The 24,319-nt window shown below is 39.7% G+C and overlaps 2 protein-coding genes across 4 annotated transcripts in view; both read left to right on the top strand.

The window, feature by feature from the left end:
* PPAT (phosphoribosyl pyrophosphate amidotransferase) overlaps nucleotides 1-11,457 on the top strand; it is a 45,947-nt gene extending 34,490 nt beyond the window's left edge. Inside the window, exons 3-11 of the mRNA XM_032186806.1 lie at nucleotides 1,142-1,348; nucleotides 2,726-2,838; nucleotides 2,930-3,075; nucleotides 4,327-4,399; nucleotides 5,507-5,658; nucleotides 7,951-8,078; nucleotides 8,353-8,574; nucleotides 9,015-9,135; nucleotides 10,565-11,457. Of these exons, the coding sequence (XP_032042697.1) occupies nucleotides 1,142-1,348; nucleotides 2,726-2,838; nucleotides 2,930-3,075; nucleotides 4,327-4,399; nucleotides 5,507-5,658; nucleotides 7,951-8,078; nucleotides 8,353-8,574; nucleotides 9,015-9,135; nucleotides 10,565-10,740 (1,338 nt within the window). The 3' untranslated portion in view covers nucleotides 10,741-11,457. The remainder of the gene's footprint in view (nucleotides 1-1,141; nucleotides 1,349-2,725; nucleotides 2,839-2,929; nucleotides 3,076-4,326; nucleotides 4,400-5,506; nucleotides 5,659-7,950; nucleotides 8,079-8,352; nucleotides 8,575-9,014; nucleotides 9,136-10,564) is intronic.
* Nucleotides 11,458-14,420: 2,963 nt separating this feature from the next.
* The window catches only part of AASDH (aminoadipate-semialdehyde dehydrogenase), a 28,646-nt gene continuing 18,747 nt past the window's right edge, over nucleotides 14,421-24,319 (top strand). Inside the window, exons 1-6 of one of the 3 annotated variants that reach the window (XM_032186814.1) lie at nucleotides 14,421-14,452; nucleotides 15,525-15,778; nucleotides 17,707-17,827; nucleotides 18,299-18,639; nucleotides 19,503-19,695; nucleotides 20,626-20,867. In XM_032186814.1, coding sequence (XP_032042705.1) covers nucleotides 15,549-15,778; nucleotides 17,707-17,827; nucleotides 18,299-18,639; nucleotides 19,503-19,695; nucleotides 20,626-20,867 — 1,127 coding nt within the window. In that variant the 5' untranslated portion in view covers nucleotides 14,421-14,452; nucleotides 15,525-15,548. Of the gene's footprint in view, nucleotides 14,453-14,908; nucleotides 14,941-15,452; nucleotides 15,779-17,706; nucleotides 17,828-18,298; nucleotides 18,640-19,502; nucleotides 19,696-20,625; nucleotides 20,868-24,319 lie in introns of those variants that run through there. The other 2 variants (XM_032186817.1, XM_032186815.1) reach the window with 2 other exon arrangements.

Consider the following 24,319-nt stretch of genomic DNA (forward strand, 5'->3'; position numbering starts at 1 on the left):
TTCATGTCATCTGTGAGACAACAGATGATACTTGATCTGGCACAAAGTTTGCTGAACCATTCAAGTAAACTTATACCAGTTTGGCTGTTTGAGGCAATAACTTTTTAACAATGCAGTTAATATCCTAAAACCACATGCAAACACAGCCTTTCGGTATTCTGACTCTATACCAGTTGCAGAAGAAAATACCCTAAAGCTTGGCTTTCTTTAAGCTGCTTTGACTGAGCTCTGAAAATATATTTCCTTCCTTTCTGTCTCATCCCACTGTCTTGTTGTACCCACAGCATAGGCTATGAACCATTCATGACTTTCCAGTCTCTCCTGTATATCTGTGCAGATTCTAGGAGTGTTGTTACCATGTGTGATTTCATGTATATCACAATTACTATGCATGATAGGGAAACTGAGGCTTAGAAGGATGTAAATACTTTCCACAGGCAGCCGAAAAAGCAGGGGTTGTAGGAGGGTTTGGAATCCAGTCTTGATTTCCTTTCTGTGTGCAGGTTGTTTTTTTTTTCAGACTGTTCTTGCTGCTAAGTTGTGTTTGTTGCCAAAAGCAGCTCCTGATGGCTCACTAAAAAGCCTTGACGCATTTCTGCTTTAGACAGAAGGCAACCTGGATGTATGAAAAGTTTGTTTCAAGTAAACAGAAAAAAAAACTCTCAAAAAAAGCTTTATTCCTAATATTGGCAGCTCTAGAAAAAAAGCTTTATTCCTAATATTGGCAGGAATGACTGCAATCTGATAAATGTTGTCATAGACTCAGTATAAAAGTAAATCAAATATACTGCTAACTTGTGAATAGTATTCCCTAAGTAGAATTTCCTTCTTGCAACTTTTTTTTTCTTCTTTTCTACAACAGTTCAGTAGTGTTTTTCAGAAAATGTATTTTTAGTTAGGGAATAGATCGTTCTGTGAAAACCCTCAGCACAACAATGTGTAATGCTTTGTTTAAAAACAGCAGTAATGGGATCTGACACAGCACTATGATACCTACTCAGCTTCTTTCTTTCCTGTGGCTTTCAGGTTACTTCCCCTTCTTGCAGGGTTTTAGTGCAGTACCAAAAAGAAACACAAGATGCAATGAGCCAGTTGCCAGAAAAACAAAACAGAACAATTTTCTTTTCTTTTTCTCCCAAAGGGAATGGGTCTTATAAATCACGTGTTCAATGCAGACAGCCTGAAGAAGCTGTATGTGTCAAACCTTGGTATTGGGCACACCAGGTACTCTACCTCCGGGATCTCCGAGCTGCAGAACTGCCAGCCTTTTGTTGTAGAAACTCTTCATGGCAAGATCGCTGTGGCACACAACGGTGAGCTAACAAATGCCGTGCGACTGAGGAGGAAGGTCAGTATCTCCCCTGGGAAGCTCCAGCATCATTTATGTCTGAGTATGAGGCAGCAATGAGCAAAAACTTTGCTATGACATGTACTTAATACCAAACTGCTTGGTGTAGTGAAGGAGCACCATAATCAAAATAGATAATTTTGGGGGAAAAAACTCCTGGAGAGAGGAGGCATTTGTAACCGTCACAGGGGAAAACTCACCAGTCCTCTGGACTGATGGTCACATTGCTGTTTGACAAGTGAGAAAACTATCTCAGCCATAACAGGGGATCTTGGCTTGAAGCTCTCCTCATTTGTTATGGCTGACAGAAGCAGAAAATCATATGCTTAGAGTTAGGAGAGGCATAATAATAAGGTGAAGTAATTGTAATATGAAATGTTCTGGTTTGGAATATTGTCTTTATTTGTATTTCTGGCTTGCAAAATTCATCATGAGCACTGTCAGGACATAAACACATAAGGAGATCATCAAACACCAGATTTTGTAGTGTGTTTGGCTGCAAGGGTATGTGTTAAAGAACCTGTTTAAAATCTAGCAGATGTTTCATTGTAAAATCTGTTCTATCATAAGTTCCATCCAAAAGCTAGAAGACATACTTTTGCTTTGCAGCAAGGCAAACATATGACATGCCTAAAGTAATTTACCCCATCTTTAATCAGATTAACAAGCGTACTTAATGGATGAGAGAAAAAAACAGTGGGGAGGAAATGTAGACGGAAAGGGGAGAATCTAGGTTACTTGAGATTTAGAATGACTTCTAAAGATAAAATCTAGTAACTGTAGTGCATGCAGCACTGAATGGCTTGTTAATAGTTGGCTGAATACACTGCAGATTCTCATCTTCCTTAGAAGCATAAATATACCAGGATAGAACAATTTGACTGACCTGGTCTAGCAAACCCTAGGAAAAAATGTGGGATTTCAGCTTTTTAATTCCACTCCACTTTCCTTCACACCTCTTTTATTTTTGCTTTGTGCCCTGACTACCCTTCTGTCTTGATGTCTCTCTTCTCTTTCTGTATCTTCTATAGGTAATTTCATATTTTCCCCCATGCATATTTTACCTCTCTTCCCAGAGCAAGCAGAACAAGTTGATTAAATGGCCCAAACATGACTTTATGTCCTGAATACTTTTGGCTGCACATGAAGTGAAAGAATGAGATAGAAAGGGAGAAATGCAGTTCCAGACATAGATGATTGTACCAGTTCTTTTTAAATATTGAAAGTTGACTTTATGATGATCTAATCGTCTAAAGCACTGATATGTTTGAAAACATTTGTTCACTGTACAAAGGTATTGTTAAACTAAAATCCAAGCAGTGTTATGTGAGATCTTTTTTTTAGTACTGGTAACACTTTTGTTTTGTGTCTTAAAAGCTTATGCGGCATGGTGTAGGACTGTCGACCAGTTCTGACAGTGAATTGATCACCCAGCTGCTGGCTTTCACACCTCCTCTAGAAAATGATGACACTGCCGATTGGGTAGCAAGGTGAGGAGGACAGGGTTCAGAATCAAGAACAGCAATCTGTTCTCAGCATGGCGTACAACACTTGAGTATGTTCACTTATGTCTCCTTGCAGAATAAAAAATTTAATGAATGAAACTCCAACTTCTTATTCGTTGCTAATTATGCATAAAGACATAATTTATGCAGTACGTGATCCGTATGGAAATCGTCCACTCTGCATTGGTCGCCTTATTCCAGTGGGGGACATGAATGGAAAAGGTAAACCATACATATATATTCATACACACATATATATATACACATTTAAATATATGTATAATTTGTGCATTAAGTCATCAATATAAATAATTACAGCTGCATTTACTGAGGTGGAAGTAGGAATATTGGATGCAAAAGTCAGTTTTTAAAATTCAAAACAAAAGTGGTGTAAGGAAAAGATAATTTGCAGGAAGTTGGCAAATGTCTTTTCTGCTCCCAGCAAAAGTGAATCCGTGTTGCCTGCTGACAGTGTCAGAATTAGGCAGGCCAACTGTAATAGAATATTTGTGAAAGTCTAACTAAACTCTTACCATCTCAATGGGAAAGCAAGGATAAACAAAATCATAGCTGGGGTTGGAAGGCACCTTGGAGGTGACCTGCTCCAGCCTGCCTGCTCATGCAGAGCCAACTGGAGCTACTTGCCCAGGACTATATCCAGCCCAGAAACAAATTTGTTTTCCTCCTTTCTGCTGTGATAAGATGGTGAAAAAGTGTCAAATTACTGGCAATGTATTTCTAACTTCCAAGCGCTCCTAGTCACACTTAGTTTGGTAATGGAACACTATAAAATCAATTGATGGGAAAAAGTCCTTGGAGCTCTTGTTTAGCCTGCAAATCAATATGTTCCCTGAAGTGAGATTAAAATCTGTTCATTTGTTTGAAAATAAAATAATTCAAAGGCAAACAAGCAAATGGTTTCATAGCTTCAGAAAACCTGGTAAATTAAAACAAAAGAAAAATTATCAAGATTATTATCAAACACCAATACCATGTTTTGTGGTTTAATTTGTCCTGTACTTTTTTTTTTAAATTATTTGTCTATACTCTTCTTTTTGGAGTTCAATTCAGTATCCATTGTAGTCAAATGATCTATCCGTTGATGCATTTAACATAGGAAAAGAAAGGAATTTCTTGTCCAAATAAACGTAATTATGTATATCTAAAGCAATTGACCTAGAATTGGGCAAGTCTGAAATACTGCAGAAATAACATCTGAACTGTCTCTCTTTGTGAACCATGGATATGATGCTGTTACTTCCTATTCTGCCTAGAACAAGTCTATGATGCTTTCATTTTCTTAAATAATATTAAAGAAACTTTTTGGAATGCTAAACCTTATTGTTAGAACTCACAACAATTTGCAGTTGTGCACTTGGCAAGCCAGGTACTGCATTAAGATATGCAATGTGTGTAGTGGTAATGGTAGCAAGAATTGTGGAATCTAACTATAACTGAAATCTTTTATTTCAGGAAAGGATAACAGTGAAACAGAAGGATGGGTAGTCTCCTCTGAATCCTGTAGCTTTTTATCTATTGGTGCAGAGTAAGTGCTCCAATTCTTACTTTATCTGAAAGCTCTCCTCAGGCAGCAATTCAACATTAAACCTCAAACTGCCAAAGTATTATAAAGGTGAAAGACATGAAGGATTAGGTTGTTGAGCTGTTTGGAGGTTTTTTGCCAATTGTCTTTTGTCAGGTTATTTTCTTGATTGGATTAATGTAAAGGAAGCTAAGTAATTATGTGTTCAGAAAGTAATGGTAAAGACAACTTCAAGGATGCTTCTTACTTGTTGCATTAAATCTAATTATCTGTATACTTCTTAATTTTAGCCTAGTTAATAGCAGAATTCTTGTATTATAAAATAATCTTCCAGCTACAGAAAAGGCTGCACTGGTAGCTCACAGGTTGCACTCACCTGAGATGCAGCATATGCTGCCTGACAGGCCTCATTTTAGAAAAGTGACAGGCACTTGAAATTATTTCCATGTGTGGAAACTCATGTTAGAGCCAACACAAGAGTGGACATTCACATTACCTCCCTAGCTAAGACACTCTGAAAAGAAAGGTAGGATACTCACTGGGAGATGTCAAACAAGTCTTAGGAAGTTTGGAAAAGAAGACAGTTGTGAAATAAACATAAGTAAAGGAAGAATGATTATGAGGAAGTATATTTAATTTCCTAATCAAACATTAAAAAGTGCATTTGGGTTCAACACTAATACGTACATTTGGATCCTCTAAATAAAAAGCATTGAAAAACTGCATTAAGACCACAAGCACTGAATAAAAAGAGATGTAGAGCAAAACCAGGAAACAGTGTGACTCATGCCTTACTAGTCTTATTCCATTCTGTGATGTTTTATTGTAGGCATGTTATTCTGTGTTCTTTGCACTAGCCTACATCTCACATATGGAAATAATACCATAATGCTGTTGTACTAGTTAGAATATTAATTTACTGTTGTCTGATATTTATTCAGGCTGTTTTGTCTTAGCATGTTGGTCTTAAACAGTCTAGATCAAATCCTAAGATAGAAGCAAAATACCATATTAGCATGTTCAAAACCAATTTTCCTGTCAATAGAGTTTATATTTTAAAACTACCATTGAGGTTCAGGACATTTCTAAATGCTGTATTTCTCTTTCAAGGTACTACCGTGAAGTCCTTCCTGGAGAGATTGTTAAAATATCCAGGTACGATGTCCAAACACTGGATGTGGTACCACGACCTGAAGGAGATCCATCAGCGTTCTGCATCTTTGAATATGTTTATTTTGCAAGACCAGACAGTATCTTTGAAGGTAAGAAGATGTAACATACAAAGCCACTGCCTCCCAAATAATGGGAGATTGCATTTTCAAGGACAATTGATTCTACAAAGCGTCTGGGATCATAGCAGGGTGACACTGAACATGAATTTCCAGAGCAGGGCTGGGACTGGGTAGGCTTGCACAGTTCTTGAGGACATAAAACTCTTCTGTTCCTGTCTGTGTATACAGCTTCAGTCAGGCCTGCCTGTATAGCCTTATGGAAAGGATGAAAAGAGCCACAAACATGGCTAAGGTAGAGGAAATAACCCTTAAAATCGAGAGACTTAAGGAAGGAACTGTATTCTTGGAAAACCTTTTAAAAATCAGACCTGTGAAATAAAATCTGCAGAACAACTTCATCTTAGTGTTTTCTTTGCAAGAAAGGGTTATTTCAGGAAGATGTTTTTAATATAACTGAAATCTATGCTTTATCCAAGTACTTGAGGCTGTCAGCCTAATGCCTTTATTACTACTTCAGTAGAAGCCCCTGAAAATTGCCTTAGTGACAAGATACTAGCAAAGATGCTCATACCTAGCACTGTCCTCACTTCGCTCATATTCCCTAGTAATGTCCTCTGTAATCTTTACCTTGCCCTCATCTCACAATGCCTTCAGTTCCCTCTCCTGGTCCCAGACTTTTAGGACCTTAAAAGCTCCGGAGGCCTCTTCTGGGAGTGTTGCCATGGGGGTCGAGGAGCCCCATGGTTGGTGATAGCATCGGGCTGGTGATGATGAAGCCACGAGGAATGTAAACAAGTTAGAAGGAACAAAGAAGGTTATTCAGGAGACGCCTTGCTGTCTCCAACTGCTTGTTCTCCATCTCTTAAAAACATGGAAGTTTCTAAATGTTTGCTGTTGCTGAGCAAAGTTGTTGACTGATGAATAGCTAGTGGGAAAGTACTGCTGTAGAGCTAATGGTATGAGGGAGCCGGTCCTCAATAAAGGAGGCTGAAGTTATTGATCCTTACACATACCCTGGTGTCCGTGTGGTCATTACACCACAAATGGCACCCAAACAGGGACCTGAAGAACAGGGACCAGAAGGACAGGGACCGGCTAACAGAACAGGAACGGAACTAGGTAACAGAACAGGGACAAAAACAAAAAATCAATTAACAGGGATAGGCTACCAGAACAGGAACAGGCTAGCAGAACAGGAACAGGGACACTAATCGCCTCACAAAGATAGGTTCAGCCGAACCCAGCAAGCTGAAAGGAAACGCACCTGAGCTGAGAGGAAGGTCAAGCTGAAAGAAGCATCGAGCTGAGAGAAAAATACCCACATACACAATCACCTCGCAGCTGGTCCAAGATGGGTGTCAGCACAATGGGTCCGTCTGTCTGTCTCAACTTCTGCCTCAACATGATCACAGCAGTCTCCTCAGAGCTTTAGCTTCCAGCTCAACCAAAAAACGAAGTATGGGAGGGTCCTGCTGGCATATGCAGCACCCACAAACTGGGGCTCCAGGAGCTGGAGGGGCAGCCGGAGCTCCCCGCTGGGCAGCACTCAGTGCCTGCCTCTCCCAGGGATGTGGTTACAAAGTTTGTTAAAGATAGGATTAGTATGGCTGATAGTTTTTCTCTGTGTCTTAATTTGTGCTAATCGCACTTTCTTTGTTAATAAAAAAGGGGGAGATGTGGGAGTATTGCCACAGGGGTCGACAAGCTCCTTGGCTGGTGATAACATCGAACTCCTGACTATGAAGTCCTGAGGGATGTAAACAACTTAGGAGGAACAAAGAAGGGTGATTCAGGAGACGCCTTGCTGTCTCAAACTGCCTGTTCTCCAGCCGTTAAGATTGCTGAAGCTATTGATCCCTAAACATACCCTGGCGTCCATGTGGTCATTACACCACAGCCTCTCCCCGCCTTCCTGAATCTGGGGTGAAGTTCACCGACTGGCTCAAAGTTGTAACAGTACAGGCAGACAGCATGATTACACAAACTTTGCTTAAGAAAACAGCTAAAAATAGGATATGGACACTGTGAACGTCGCAGGAATAATTTTCTTTTTCTTTCCTCCTGTAACATCCACAGGTCTTTTAGTTACCTGACAAGGGCAAAATAGATTTTAACTCTATGTAGTGGTATGAATGTGAATGTTAGAATAGAATATGACATTATGGGAAGAACTGAAAAACTACCTCATGTGAATGACTGCTTCATATTTCTGGAGCTTTTCTCACTGACTTCTATGCCCGCAACTTGCCACAGAAATGTATACAGCAAACAAAAGTAATCTGAATTATGAATACTAGGAAAAACTGTTCTTGCTGTTCTTAGGTCAAATGGTGTATTCAGTCAGGAGGAGATGCGGTCAGCAACTTGCTATTGAAGCACCTGTGGAAGCAGACCTGGTCAGCACTGTTCCAGAGTCTGCAACCCCAGCAGCTCTGGGCTATGCTCAAAAGGTTTGTGTTTGCATTTTTTTCAAGCACATTCACACATATCTCTTTTTGTAATGGAGTATTTAAGTATGGGCCACTGGAGTTTGGTACTGATAAAGCTTTGTATCTACTGAGGCATGTGCACTTGTTTTTTTGTCATTCCACTATATTAAGGTATTCCAAAGTGTTTTGGTTACTGTGAAGTCCTTATTAAATCCAAAGGTTGCTTGAAAATATAATAACTGAGAATAACCAGTTTTATAGATAATCATTCTTTTAAACTGTCTCCTCTTTATAGTGTGGACTACCATACGTTGAAGTACTCTGTAAAAATCGGTATGTAGGAAGAACGTTTATCCAGCCAAATATGAGGTTACGGCAGCTTGGTGTTGCAAAGAAGTTTGGTGTTCTGTCTGACAATTTTAAAGGCAAGAGAGTTGTTATCATTGACGATTCGATTGTGAGGGGCAATACCATTTCACCCATCATAAAACTACTACGGGAATCAGGAGCTAAAGAGGTAAGTTTGGTTTTAGTCAGTAAAAAAAAAAAAACACTGACTGTTTTTAGTCAGTACAGTACAGATGTAAATACAAGATTGATGGGAGGGTCTCATATTTTTTAACTGAAATAGACTGTGCAAGTCTGTTAGTGGTGCAAAAATATTTTGTGTGATGTTTGATTTTGTAAATTGAAACATCTGCATCAAGAATTGAATGCCACAGAAAAGCAAAATCTTATCCTAATATTAGGAAATATTGTAACAATACAATCTAAAATGGTCTTTATCTCTCTTCCTGCATTGGCATCTAAAAAAAAAAAAGTTATTTTAACTCTTCCATGACTTCAGTCTAGTGCTGTGTTCCTTCATAATTATTTTGTAGAAATTGGACTTATATTTAGTTATGATCTGCTGACCTTCACTTCATAGAACTGTTTTGAAACTTTATTTTTATTCAGGTACACATCCGTGTGGCTTCACCTCCCATAAGATTTCCTTGTTACATGGGAATAAACATTCCAACAAAAGAAGAACTGATTGCCAACAGACCTGAGTTTCACGATCTTGCAAACTATATAGGTAAAGGTTTTTTTGTTTGTTTTTTTTTTCTTTGTTTTGAGAGTTTTCACTTGTAGGCATTTATTGACTGAATCAAAATAAAGTACAACACATAAAGGGGAGAGTGGCAAAACTGGACAAAAAAATCGTAACAGTTGGCACGTTAAATCTCTGCATTGTATGTTCCCTATGGATCAAACCAAGTTAGTTGTGTATTTTTTAACACAGTTAGTATGTTATATTTCTTTGAACAATATAAAGCATTAGAATAATTTCATAAGTTACAAATAAAGTATAACACAGCCTTCCGATATGTATTGCTCCTGCTGGGAAAATTTACAACACAGAGCTACTGTAGGGAAAATATCAGAAAGAAAATAAATGGTGAAAATCTGTTGCATAATGAAAAACTAATGTAGTTTCACTTCTATGACATTCATAAAAATTTGTTCTGAATTTGTAAATGCCCACTGGTGTTTTTACAAATTTAAATTTATGTAAATGATTTTAACTGCATTACATGATACTTTACTTTGAAAGTAATCATTCGAAACTAATCAAAGAATGTTAATTAAATACATTCTCAAATCTCTAGAATGAGTCATGTTTACAGCAGAACAAAGAAACAACAGCTTATATTCTTGTGATGTGGTAAATAATGTGCCTTCATGGGGATATCAGTAATAGAAATCATGTGAAGGTCTGCGAGTGAGAAGATCTGCTCTATAGCTTCTTGTGCTGCAAAATATTTTTAAAATGTTTTAAGAATATACCTGTGGTTGGAAACTTTAAACTAAGAGTTCTTGTGTAAATACTTTGTCTAATCTTGCAATGAGTTCTTTTCCACAAAATTATTGTCATGAAGGCATGTTGAAATACTTCAAGTTTGTAGTATCTCATATTTAAGAAGTATTAATTCACAAAACAGTGAGTGTAACTGGTAAGGTAATGATCTGAGTAGGCTGTCATCTATCTTTCCTACTGCTATATGAGCTGCATATCTTTCCTACTGCTATATGAGCTGCATGCTGTTTTTTTGTTTTGTTTTTTGTTTTTTTTTTTAACATGATGCTCTTCTGCTCTTCCAAGTTCCAAGAAGAGTATATAAGTCCTAGGTGTTTAGATTGGGAAGCATGAGCCACACGACCACCATAGGGGGTTCAGAGGGTCTTAAGACACGCTCTGGATTCTGTTTGAATTTTTGCAGTATGTTTGGCTAACAGACCCCAACTCAGCACCTTCTGTCTACATTTCAATGAATCTGCTCCCTGTGCAAATAATTTGAGAGGGGAAGGCTTGTTACGATCTTAGAATTTTTCATAACCATTTTCTAGGTGAGGTTATGCACCTTGCATCGTAATCCATACAACAATGCGACTGCATTTCCTAGGAGCATCACATTTGGTACATTATCGCAGCTTTTAACAGACAAATTCTTTATTTCCTCTAGGGGCAGACAGTGTTGTCTACCTTTCTGTGGAAGGGCTGGTATCATCTGTGCAAGAAAGCATCAGAGCAAGACAAGAGAATGAGAACAGCCTTAAAACCCAGAAATCACGTGTTGGAAAGATTGGTCATTGCACTGCATGTCTCACTGGAGAATATCCCGTAGAGCTAGAATGGTGAATTTTTAGTGGATGCACTTGGGTTCATCATTGCTGAATGTACTTTTTGCAAAGATGCCTTCTTGCTAATAGCCTTCTTACATTTAGGTAATATGTAAAGCTTATTATAGTTGACTGATTACTGTTAGTAAAATACATCTTTATTGGTAAAGACTTAAAGAAAGTCTGTGCTGAAGAAAACTATGTAAGCAGATTGAAATACAAAATCATATAGTTTTGATGTACGGTCGTGCCTTCTATTTTCTCATAAAATATTGTAAAAACCAAAGTGTTTATAATTATGTAACAATGCCAGAGCTTTTTGTTTCAGTCTCACCTCAAATGTGAGATATCCCTGTCAGACTTGTTCACAAAGTACAAATTATCAGACATGTGGTGTAATTTCAAATTAATCTAAATCTTTAAGCAAAAAGGATGTGAAGCTTGCTTTCCTGTTTTGGAAAAAAATACCAGATTCTGAAGAGTCTTCTTGTTTCTTCAGCAGTTCTTGCTTAGATTTCTTAAAAATAGAAGTACCTGACTTTTGCATATATAACTAAATGACTATTATTAATCAAGCCCTTTGTAACTAAGTTTCCAGATTTTATAAATGTAAGGTCTAGCACATGATTTGAAAAAATGAATACTCAGGGAAATGCTCAGCCAAAAGCTTTTTTAGATTTATAACTTCAAAATTCTTTTTTTGAATTCCACTCTAAATCACAGAACTGTAGAATGGATTGGGTTGGAAGTGACCTTAAAGACCATCTAATTTCAACCCCCACCATGGGCAGGGACACCTCCCACCAGACCAGACTGACCAAAGCCCCAGGCTGGCCTTGAGCACCTCCAGGGATGGGGCATCCACGGCTTCTCTGGGCAGCCTGTGCCAGGGCCTCACCACCTTTACAATAAAGAATTTCCTTGTAAAATCTAATCTAAATCTACCCTTTTAGTTTTATAAAGCATTCCGCCTTGTCCTATCAATATGTGCCTATGTAAAAAGTCACTATAATTTTTATCACCTTCTTTTTTAAGACCCCTGGAAGGTTGCTGTAAGGTCTCCCCAGAACCAGGCTCACAGCCCCAGCCCTCTGCCTGTCTTCATAGGAGAGGTGCCTCCAGCCCCTCTCATCATCTTCGTGGCCCTCCTCTGGACTTACTCCAACAGGTCCATGTCCTTTTTCTGCTGGGGGCCCCAAAGCTCTGTGCAGCACTCCAGGTGGGGTCTCACAAGGGCAGAGCAGAGAGGCTCAATCCCGTCCTTCCCCCTGCTGGCTGTGCTGCTGCTGCTGCAGCCCAGGATGCAGTTGGCATCTGGGCTGCAAGCGCACAATGCCAGCTCATTTCCAGGTTTTTGTCCACCTATCTTCAAGTGCTTTCACCAGATGGCAATAGGATGTGGAAGGAGAAAAATCTTTGGCAGTGCCATTTGTTTTATTTTCTGTTTCATATCTTGTGTTCTCCAGGACAAATCCTGACAACTTCTGAAGTCTGAGCTATATGTGCTTTATAGATGTCAGTGTCCAAACTTAACTCAAAAATAAAGTTGCTTTCTTAACAGTGAGAATGATAGATCAACTGAAGGTTATCAGTTGTTCTGGGTATACTCTTATTTTCCTACATTACTGCTGTTATTATAAATGTAATGTTTTTTTAAAAAAAAGTTTTGAAGAACCATTAGGTATTGAATGCCTTGTATGTTTTAATCAGTAACAATTATGGTTACTTGTATACAGAAAGATCACTTCACAGCTAACCACTACCTGAAAGGGAAGAGCACCTTTCAAAAATATTGCAAATTTACGCACAATTGTAAAAATATTTTGTATACCTCGTTTTTTTCACTGAATACCAGAAATTTAATTTTAGGTTTTCTATTTAATGTTGTATATTTTGGCCTTACAATTGTTTGTGACACTGTTGCAACAAGAAAGAAAAATAAAAGTTTAAGAGATTCTTCCTTCCCAATCTTACATATAGTGGAGAATTACAGCACTCGACATTAAATTCAGAAGAGAGCTTTTTTACGTGGGATCTGTAGCAACGGTGCCTGATACACAATCACAAAACAAAAGTCCCAATTCAAGAAAGCATTTAAGCACATTTTGTGGTAGTCAAGACTGAACGTTGTGCAGGTTCTCGTGCAATCAGAACCTACATGCAGTCAGGTTTATGGGAAAATCTCTTTCATTATGGGAATCACGCCCTTCACCAAAGCCCAGATCCACATATTAGGAGAGGTATTTAGATCTTACCTAATTTGCAAGCTTGTTAGTTTTAGCTTGTTTGTTTTTTAACAGCCCTATAATCTGGACAGTAAATGGAGAAAACAGAACTGGGTGCAGTCACTCTGACCTCCCCCCTTCTACATTAGAAGGGAGAAGTGTGAGAAAACAGAAAAACTTAACATTTATCACCTTTCTTCTTTCCTGCCCTCAAAAATCAAACATTTTCAAAAGAAGGGGCAAGTTGAGCTCTTGTGTTAGATGTGAGGAGCCCTTCCCACCCGGACATACACGTAGGTGAACAGTTTAACAAGGTTGGAAGCAGAATTCAATCAGCATCTCTGAAGCTGTCTGTAGAACAGATTGTAAATGAAACTTGCACAAATCAGTTTCATTTATTTTGGACTTATTTTAAAATGCCACTTAAGACACTTTTGGAAAAAAAATGGTATTTTTACATGTGGAAATAACTGCTGAAGTGTGATCTGAGTTAGGTGCCGTAATTCTGATTTCATTGAGTCCCAATACCTTTTTTCCCTCCCCATAACACATGTCAAATTACAAGGAAGGTCTGCTACTGCAAGCACTGTGATGTTTAGTAATGATACACGCCTAATCTTTAAGACCTTAAAGTGGAGAAACTTTTCAAGTGTCACTTTATTCATGCACAACTGGAAGTATGCTTCAGGATACCATTTATTTTAAATGCCATACTGTGAGATATACACATGCACTGAGTGGAAAACAAAACAAAACAAACTTCAGTTCCAGGTGTTGCCATTTGTGTTATTTCAATGCTTTACTGTGAAACTCTACTACCAACGCGCTGTTATTATAAAAATGGGACGAAACAGGCGGGCGCTGACGCACTAACTCCTCCCATGCACGACATTAAAAACGGCGACGAACTGCTTTCCTCGTCATCTTTCTGCGCTGCCTTTGCCGGCAGCACGCCTCGATTTTGTCCTTAATAAACTCCCCGTGAAACAAATTATCCGGGGCCAGCCGCTGAATCCCCTGCCAACCCCGCCGCCCCTCAGCACGCACTGCCAAACGCCCCCCCCGAGCCGCCCCTGGACAAAATGGCGGCCGCCCCCTTCCCGCCGCCATAGCGCCCCCAGCCGCCCGTACCATCTTCTGTATGGACGGGGGGGGACACAAGCAGCATGCGAATGGCGAGGCCGGGCCACTCCGCACCCCTCAGCCCACCCTCCGCCCCGAGGGTCTCTCATCGTGTTTTTGCCCCTTTCTCATCGCTGAGGAGGCGCTGCCGGGGAGGGCCAGCAGGGCTGAACGCACTCACCGGTGTACCCCCCCCCTCCCATGACAAAATGGCGCCGCCCCGCGCTGGCCGGGCGCTGCTTTCGGATGCCTGAAGCGTGCGACAGAAGCTGACCAATGAAAGCGCGCGTTACTGGGGAGTCGTCTAGAGCTATAGCAGTCCCACCAATCAGAAGCGCTGTCATTCGGTTGCTAGGAGGTGGCGAGCGGCGGCTGCTGGCTGAGGTGGGAGCCGGGGGCTGGGGGGCTGCGGGGCTGGGGCTGGGGCTGGGGCTGGGGGCGCCCGATCCGCGCCGGCCGCGGGGCTGGGGGCGGGTGGGGGTGCGGGGGGGACACAGCAGGGGGCTTAGGGCGGAGCTGGCTGCTCCGCCACTGGGGCGGGCCGGGCGGGAGGGCCCCGCGGTGCAGGGACGCGCTCCTGAGGGAGCAGCGCTGGTAGAGGCTCAGGGGTCACCTGTTGGGATCGCTGCGTGAGCGGCGTTTCCCTGTGCTAGTAAAGCTGGTGGTCAGCTTACGGCGTTGAGGCCCTGGAGCGTGTCCGGAGCAGGGCTACGAGGCTGGGGCAGGGCTTAGAGCGCAAGTCCTGTGAGGAGCGGCTGAGGGAGTTGGGGGTGTTTAATCTGGGGAAGAGGAGGCTCAGGGGAGACCTCACTGCTCTCTGCAGCTGCCTGAAAGGAAGGTGTGCGGAGCTGGGGGTCGGCCTCTTATCACAGGTAACCAGTGACAGGACCAGAGGGAATGGCCTCAAGTTGTGCCAGGGGAGTTTCAGGTTGGAAATGGGGAGACGTTTATTCTCAGAAATTGGAACGGGTTGCTCAGGGAAGTGGTGGAGTCCCTGGGAGTGTTTAGGGAGAGGTTGGACATGGTGCTTAGGGACATGGTTTAGTGGGTGACATTGGAAGGGGGATGATTGGACCAGATGATCTAGGAAGTGTTTTACAGCCTTAACGATTCTATGAATTACTAAAATTAATACTTCAGTTGTGCCTAGCTTTATTTATAAATATGTGATGATGAGGAGCAAACTACATCTGTAATTAAATCTAAGTGAATTACTATGCTCCTAAGCACGAGACCCATGGTGTATGATTAAAATGTTAATCTTTACGTTCTAGCAGTATAAGGTGTTGTGATGAAGCACTGTGTTTTCAGTTAAATGAGAAGTTTTTTTTTTTTTTTTTCTGTTTGGTACTGTTTTGTGTATTTATGTAATTTGATTAATATACCATCGTGTGTGTGTGTGTATATATATATGAAATAGGAGATGACAATGTAGTCTGCTTTGTTAATCTTCCAGGGCTCCTGAAGAAATGCAGCTGGGATGACTCTTCAGGAGATGGTGAACCAGGCAGCTAGCCTGTACTCAGATAGAAAAGCAGTTTGGTTTGATCAATGCAATGATGAGCCTCCAATTTTCTACACGTACGCGACAGTGGTTAAACTTGCCACAGAGTTAACAGCTTTCCTTCAAAAGCACTGCAGTCACCAAGGAAAATGTGAAATAGGCCTTTACTGCTATCCAGGAATAAACTTACCCTCTTGGATCTTAGGGTAATGGTTTGAATTCTGTATTATATTTCTAGTGGTCAACTCTATCAAGTAAATTTTCAGTCTGTTTATGTTTTTAATATCAACAAAAATGTAGTAATACCATAAGCAGTACCTACTAGTTGGTTTTGCTGCAGATGAAATGCTTGCTTTTTTGTTTCTTTTTAGCATTCCTTAACAGTCCAGAGGCACTGGGGTCTTGCAATCTTAAAGGAAAAAGATTGCAGTATTACATTTAGTCTTTGAAAAGTCTATGTCAAGGTTTATTGAATCTTAAGTTCATTGATCTAAAGTGTATGTAATTCTTTTTAATGTATGGTTAAGTGTATTTATAGAAATATCAGCTATTATTGACTATCTTTGTACTTGTTTAAAAATGGACTTAACACAATAAATTCGTATTCAAAAACAGGTATACATTTTTTTTTAAGGCATTCTTGTCTTTCTAGCCAAAAATAAAGTCTTGAAAACAATTGTCACCTTTTAAGCTAAATGAGTCTGTAGGTACAGTTCCATTACAGGAGTGTTGCAGAAGTTAATTGGCAATGCAGCTCTAAAGAGACATTGATTACTTAATGGCTAGGAAATTGAAATGTTTCATAGTAATTGAAATGTAGCATAGTATCTTAGCATCCCAAGGATATTTTCTTCAGCTGATGTGTACTGCAGCTGCTTTGCTTCTGAGGTGTATGTTGGTATTTTCCTGCTGTCACACTGCACCTAAAATACACAGTAGCATAAGAAGATAGATCACAATTGACTATAAAGATCTCAATCAACTGAGTGCTGTAATCGTAAACCTTCCAGAAGTGCCAAGGATCTTCCTCACTAACAAGGAAACACTTTTTTCCTGGTCCAGCAGTGGAGTGGGTGGCTCAGAGAGGCTGGGCAGGCGCTGTCCTCAGAGATGTTCAAGATCTGATTGGACAAAGTCCTGCACAAGGGCCTCAGGGCTGACCCCACTGGAGTAGCAGGTTGTACTGGGCAGCCTGTAGCCCCATCCATCCTGGCTTATTCTGTGCCCCAATGCACTGGGCAGCAACACACATTTCTTTTGTCATATGCTTGGGAACTGGCAGAGTATTTTGATTTTTTTTTTTTTAAAGCGATCCTCATGGAGTAATTAACTGCTATGTATAATGCAGGGCAGGCTCAAATGGGTATTGATTCCAATAGGCAGAGCACTGCAGTTTCCAAGCCTTTGTTCAGGATCTTGTCATTATTACAGTGATAAATCACTTGCACAATGAGGAAGTATACCTAATTGGACATGGGAACCCAGCCTAAGATGAAATTAGAAGATTTATGGAAACTTCATATTTTAGTTACTGATTTTTTTTTCCTGTGGAGTTAATAAACTCAAGTATGAGCCACTAGAGGGAGTGCTTGCAGTAAACAACAGTTGAAACTATAACGTGGATGAGAGCAGAATGACACTTAAGTGTTCCTCTATTTATTAGGGAAAAAAGTTCTGATCACAGAATTTTCTTCAACCGGACTGTTTACTGAGAATAGGAGCTGTATTCAGTGTGTACACCTTTTTCTAAAAAAAAGTTTGTTGCAGGTGTATAAATGAATGCTTGTACTTCTGTCCAGAGTCTATAGCAGAAGTTCCAAAATCATGGTGCTGTTACGTCACTGTTACCCTTGTCATCACCAACCTGCTTGGCCAAGAAGAATTTAGCATTTTTTTTCTCTCTCTCTAATATTTTTCCTTGCTGTAAAATGCCAAAAGGCAACACTGATTATAATTTGTTTCATACCTTGTTTCTAATAAAATATTTAAAAGTCAGGTTATAACTAAATTTTCTGACTCTGGGTACAAATTACAGTTACAAAAAAATCTTAGTTAAATTCAGATGGATTTTCCTAGAATTTTCATTTCTCCGTGGATTTTTACTTATTTATTTACAATGTTTTTGTCTTGTTAGAATCCTGCAGGTTCCAGCTGCTTACTGTCCTATTGATCCAGATGCACCACCAGTATTATCCACATACTTCATAAGGAAAAGCAATCTTCGATATATTCTTGTTGAGAATGACAAAATAAAGGTAAGTGTTCAGGCTTCTGCAGAAGCATCAAATGTGATTTAAAAATGTGTAGCTCTTCATTTTGTATTCTGTTTCTATAAGCTTGGTTGGGCTTGTTTTGTTTTTTTTTTTTTTTTTTTTTTTTTTTTCATGACAAGAGGCTTTCATTCAGAAAAGTACATCTTTAAAATTAGAAGTACAAAGTGCTTCTCCCCATTCAAAAAAAAAATTTGTCCTCTGTGGAATTCTTTAGTATGTTTTTCCTTTTCACTATTTGCCCAGGTAATTGTTTTTTCTCATTTATAAAGTCTGGGTTTACTCATAGTTAATATACAAACATATAAGCTTAAAACTGTCAGGTGCAAGTCCACCAAAACAAAGGGGTGAAAAATCACACGTTATTTGTGAAAAATGTTTCATGTTTCATTACACACGATAGAACAACAGCACATCCTGAGTTCTGCTGTCTGAATTGTTCATTTTATTTTACAGAAATTCCAGATGTCCCACACTGGTTGGTTTTCCTGCAACTCTTCTGCAGTAGAACATATGGGTTTAATTCTCTTCCAAATGAGCTGGAGCAATACTGATGTAAATTCACAAGCAGACAATGTGAACAGTAAATATGAACCTTTCAAGGCTATGGGTAACTCACAGCCAGGAAATACTGTTTGCCCAGAGCAACTCAAAGTAAAAACATCAGAAGGAGGATACATGGATGTTGGCCAGAACTGCTCTTTAGCCTACGTCTTGCATACATCAGGAACTACCGGGACCCCCAAGATTGTCAGAGTACCTCATAAATGTATAGTGCCAAATATTCAGCATCTTAAGTACGTGTGGTTTCCATTTTTTCCTTTAAAAGCTTTTACAAATTTGTTATTTAGGGACTCTCTAAGCACTTCAGAGGGATGTGTATTGGGTCTTTGCTAACACTGTTTCACTTCCTCCTCCTTCCCTTGCTTTTCAGATTTCTCAGTGGGTGTTTCTGTTTCAAAATAGTTTTCAAAGTTTTATTTCTCTTGGTGTTATTTAAACTTTTTAAAATTATTATTATTAAAGTAAGTTTATATTTTTATATAAAGTAAGTTTAAATTATTATTAAAGTAAGTTTATAATGATTTTTTAATATATTTGTTTTTAAATATGTTTTACTAATTTTTATGGGTGTACTTAAAATAATATGCTGTTGGAAATATTGTATTGCTGGTTTGCTGCTTAAAAGAAATAGATAACAAAGTTAATTATTCATTCACAATTATATATATATATATTATTTTTTTTGCAGTTTTTAAATTCTAATTCCTTTTTAGTCCCCTTGGGTTCCTCTCTGTTCTATTTAATAATTTCTAGAAAATCTATTTATGGGAAATAACATTTTTGTTTGTTTGTTTGTTTGTTTTTTAAATGAGCACCCATTAGTTGAAACAGATCTTTCAGCATGCTGTATTGGTGTGTAATGTGGTGGATAAACTTGTAAAAGGACCTTATTAGTTTATATCAATAGTTACGTTCTTGATACAGGAGCTCTTGCTGAAATTGTCTGGTCTAAATATTCAGGCAGCATGCCTACATATTCAGAGTAATCTGTAGCCCCTTGGCATTGCTAAAGTGAGGAATCTCTTTCGTGCTGCTCTTCTAGTTGATTTTATAGCAACTCTCATCAGGTTTGTAATTCCTGGCTTTCTTGTTTCAGATCCATATTTGAGATCACACCGGACGACGTGCTATTCCTGGCTTCTCCTCTAACGTTTGACCCCTCTGTGGTTGAATTGTTCATTGCGCTGACCAGTGGAGCCTCGATTCTCGTAGTCCCAAACACCATTAAAATGATGCCTTTGGAGCTGTCTGCTGCTCTGTTTCGCCATCACCATGTGACAGTGCTGCAGGTAGGCAACACCTAAGATGACTGTTTTCAGTGTTTGACTTCTCACCTTTCCTAGTGTGTGTTACTTTTTCATCAATCTAAACAGTAACAATAGTAGTGTTCTTCCTGGAGAGAGGAGGTCATCCTTTTTCTGTAAAATGTTAGCTCTTTGGCAAATTACCATTTGAAGGAAGCATCACATAGTTTGCAACAGAAAGCAATGAACTGAAGATAAAACCAACATCCATCTTAAGAATCCATTAATTCTTAAGAATTAATTAAATTATGATGTAAGCTGTTAGAAACATGTTGGCACCGTGTAATAGACTTGATCTTGGAGGCTTTCCTCAAAAATTTTTTTAATTTTAGTGGTAGTCTCTGTACTGAAAATACGACAGAAATAGTGCATTGATAAGATGATAAAATATTAGTAATTTATTATTTATTTATTTGTTTTACAATAATGAGAGAAATAGAATGATTCCCCAGCAACATTTCTTGTTTTCAGGCCGCCTGCTTATATGAGGCTTCATTTGTCCCTTCTGTGTTGGATCATCTCATTTTTAATAGCTTTAAAATTCATTTTTGGGATATTTACTTGAAGTTGTGAGTATCAAGCGTGGTTGAATAATCTTGGCCTTTTACCTGGTGGTGTAATAAAGTATTTCATAAAGCTAGGTAAAGCAGAAACTCTGCAGAAGAATGTAAATTGGTGCTGATAGTACTCATTAAGGGCTTCACACAATATACAAAACCTTGCACAACAGCAGCACAGTCAATACTGACATCTGATGGTTGATGCCATCTACTGTACAGAGATTAAGGTTGAATAGATGCACAACATAAATGTGGTAGTAAATATAAAGCAAGAAGAGGTACACATATGGAAAAAAAAAAGTGATAGGTGTTTCCCTTTTTTTTTTTTTTTTTTTTTTTAACATGAATCATTCAGGCAACACCAACACTTCTCAGAAGGTTTGGAGCTCACATTATTAAATCAACAGTGCTGGCTGCAGATACTTCACTCAGAGTCCTAGCCCTTGGTGGTGAAGCCTTTCCCATCCTGAGTCTCTTGAAAACTTGGAAGCACCAGGAGAACAGAACAAGTATTTTTAATCTGTACGGTATCACTGAAGTGTCAAGCTGGGCCACTTGCTACAAGATTCCTGAAGAGGTTTTTAGCGCTGATTTTAGGTAGGACATTTCATTGTTTTCATGGCTTGGTGTGTGAATAATAAAATCAGTAGAAATGAAACCCAGATCTCCTGTTTCTAGGGCTACTTGAGTCCTCATCGGTGTTTATGCTGGTAGAAGTTGCATATGTTTTTAATGTTGAAATAGGCAAATCTGACCATTTCTTACATCGTTACAGCCCCCTCAAGTAAAAGTAGTTGTTGAGTTGATGTTGGAACCGTAAAACTTCAGCCTGAAATCCTGCATACTTGTAGCACTGCTTCACACAGTGTGTTGTGATGGTCTCTGTTGTGGTCGTCTCTCTGTCTAGACTTCTTCCTCATCCCAGCCTGTGTTCCCACTGGTGGACCTGGACTGGCCTAGGCCAGGGTGTGCTCTCTGGTGGTACTGGCTTTGTGTTGCACCTCTGCAGGCAAATAGCTCCTACCCAATCTGTTAGCAACTTCAGTTAGCCCTACTCTCACTCCTCGTGAAGCCTTTCCAGTGAGATCTTGCATATTCAAACAGAAGCCTAATCGAGCTGTCAGTGGGAGTAGAAAAATGAGGCTCTTTAAGTCTTAATCATAGCCTCTGAACAAAGATACGTTCATGGCTTAGTTCTGTCAAGTTTAGAAAGTTGCTTCTGAGATTTACTTATCTGAAGCAAAAATACTCAGAGATGACTTTCAAGTGTAATCAATAGATATGAGTAGTTCATACTGCTACAGTGCTTTTACCCACAGTTTTAAAACTCCACAAACAAAGAAGTGGAGACTAGTAACTTTTTTTCTGACATAGGATAATACACTGTTCAGCAAATGATCCCACTGATGTTACTTGACAAGTACGGATGGCAGAAATTTGTACTGATTAAGGAGGTATTGGGGAGGCATTGGGGAGGCATTGGGGAGGCAAGGACAATCCCCAGACATGGACTGTATATCTCGAAACAAGACACTGAAACTCATGATAAGGAAGCGGCAGACGGACAGAGAAACAAACGTAAGGACTATAAATCTCAAAACTGGACATTGGAATTCATTATAAAGATACAACAAAGGGAAGAATTGGCAACAACCAGCTCTTGCAATTAAGAAACCTGCCAATTCAGCAGATTCCTGACCAAAGGTGAAAAGTACACTGTGAGGAAGACTCGGGGTCTTCCTCCCAAAGACCCCTGCCCACAATTCTTGGAAGGCTCTACGCAGGCGCAAGGTGCTAAAAGGCTAATTAGCATGAGAAGCGAGGGAAGGCGGGGATAGGTAATGCATATGTATAGGTGCTTGTAGAATATTGATAGATTGATTGTATAAATTCAAGACTGCTTTTTGTTTTGAGTATGCACGATAGGTGGAGAGATCCCCCGTGCATCCAGCGCTGCAATAAAGAATATACCACTTAAAGGAATTTCGGCTTCGATCTTTGAATCAATCTGGCACCCCAGATGGGACGACCTCTCTGCCGGACCGCAGGACCCGCTGGGGACAGGACTCCCTAGGGTACCCCCGGGATTTCCCGGAGGGACTCCTCGACTCACCGGATCACTGCGGAGGCAGACAAGGACCCCATCATTGTAAGTGAGTATATTCTTTATTCTGGTTTGGTTTTCTGGTAGACCGGTCATCTGGGACTGTCCAGTAAGTCGGAAGGTGACTTCTGCAGGACAGTATTTGGTATATACTTTGTGGTTAGTGCCACAAGTATATCTGGGGACCTTGGGGTCCATCTGTATCTGGAACTGTCTGTAAGTCAGAAGGTGATCTTCTGCGAGGCAGTGTTTGGTATATACTTTGTGGTAAGCACCACAAGTATATTTGGGGACCTTAAGGAAAGAGCTCGCTTTAAGGTCCATCTGGAATTGTGTTGTCTATTTCGGTTTTCTGACTCATGGAGTATGGTATTTAACTTTGGTTATTGTTACTGTGATTCTGGCTATTTTTCTGGTGGTAATAGTAGGCTCGTGGCATTGTTATAAGAGAGATATCGTTACGGTGTTACACAGTTCGGTTTTCTGACTTATCGCATGTGGAATTTGACTCTGACTATTGTTATTGTGATTTTAGCAATATTGCTGGTAATAGTAGCTTTGTGACATCGCTACTGAAAGATATTGCGTGCCTGTAATTTTGTGAGTGATACATTTTTGTGATACACTTTTGTAAGTAACACGTGTATTCTGAAAGTGTAAACTGGAAAATGGGGGGGCGAGTAAGCAGTGAAATTCCTAAGAAAAGTGTGCTGGGTTGTATTTTGAGTCATTGGAAGGATATAGGGGGGGCTCCGGGTGGAAGTGAAAATAAGAAAACCCTGATAAAATATTGTAATCAGTGGTGGCCCCTTTATAAATTACAAGAAGGGGAAAAATGGCCCAAAAATGGGACCTTGAATTACAACACGCTATTGCAATTAATGTTATTCTTAAGGAGGGAAGGGAAATGGGATGAAGTTTCATATGCGGATATGTTTTTTACTCTAAGAAACCACCCAGAATGGCAGAAGGAGTGTGGCATTAATTTGGCCCCACAAGACCCTTTGATTTTATCGATAGAAAAGGATATGAGAAGGGATGGAGTGGGGAAATTAAAGAGGTGTTGTTCAGCATGTAGCATTGGGCAGAGGTGTTTAAAATTAAATGAGCCAGAAGAAAGGATGGAAGATTATGTTTTACCACCTATAAATGGTGATGTAGGTGCTGGAATAGAAGTTGAAGGCGCTGGAAATGACATAGACTCTAAGGGGTTTACTCCGATAACTGCTCGTACACGAAGTAAAATAAGACCAATAATCCAAGCCCCTCTGCGTCAGGCTATGGGAGCTAATGGACCTGCTAGAATTAAAGTACCCTTCACAACTAATGAACTAGATGCCTGGAAGGAGGCGGTGAAAGGGTATCGAGATGATCCAGAGGTGGTGGCTAAAAGATTTGAATTGATTGTGAAAAACTTAGACCCGGATTGGAAGGATATAGAGATAATGCTGGCTGCATTATCAGAAACCGAGAAACAGCTAATAGTTAAAACTGCTAGAACACAGGTACAAATCCAGGTAGCCTCGGGAGCCCTGCCCGGCACAGTGGAAGTACATGTGCCTAGGGCAGACCCCAATTGGGATTATAATGATGAGAATGATTATAAAATGCTAAAAAGATATCAAGAATGGATTAGGATTGCTTTAGAAAATGCAATACCTAAATCTGTGAATTGGTCAAGACTATATACAATAAAACAGGGGACCTCAGAAACCCCATCCGAATTTCTTGAAAGGCTGAGGGCAGCAATGCAGAAGTTTACCACTATAGACCCTTCCTCTGAGGGGGGTAAACTTCAATTAGTATCTCTATTTTTGGGTCAATCGGCGGAAGATATTAGACGAAAACTTCAGAAAATGAAAGAACCAGACATAAGGGATTTGGAAAGATTAGTAGAAGAAGCCTGGAGAGTGTTTAGAAATCGCGAGGGGAATGAAAGGCAAAA

The sequence above is a fragment of the Aythya fuligula genome, chromosome 4 (assembly GCF_009819795.1).
Source record: "Aythya fuligula isolate bAytFul2 chromosome 4, bAytFul2.pri, whole genome shotgun sequence".
Taxonomy (NCBI): Eukaryota; Metazoa; Chordata; class Aves; order Anseriformes; family Anatidae; genus Aythya; species Aythya fuligula.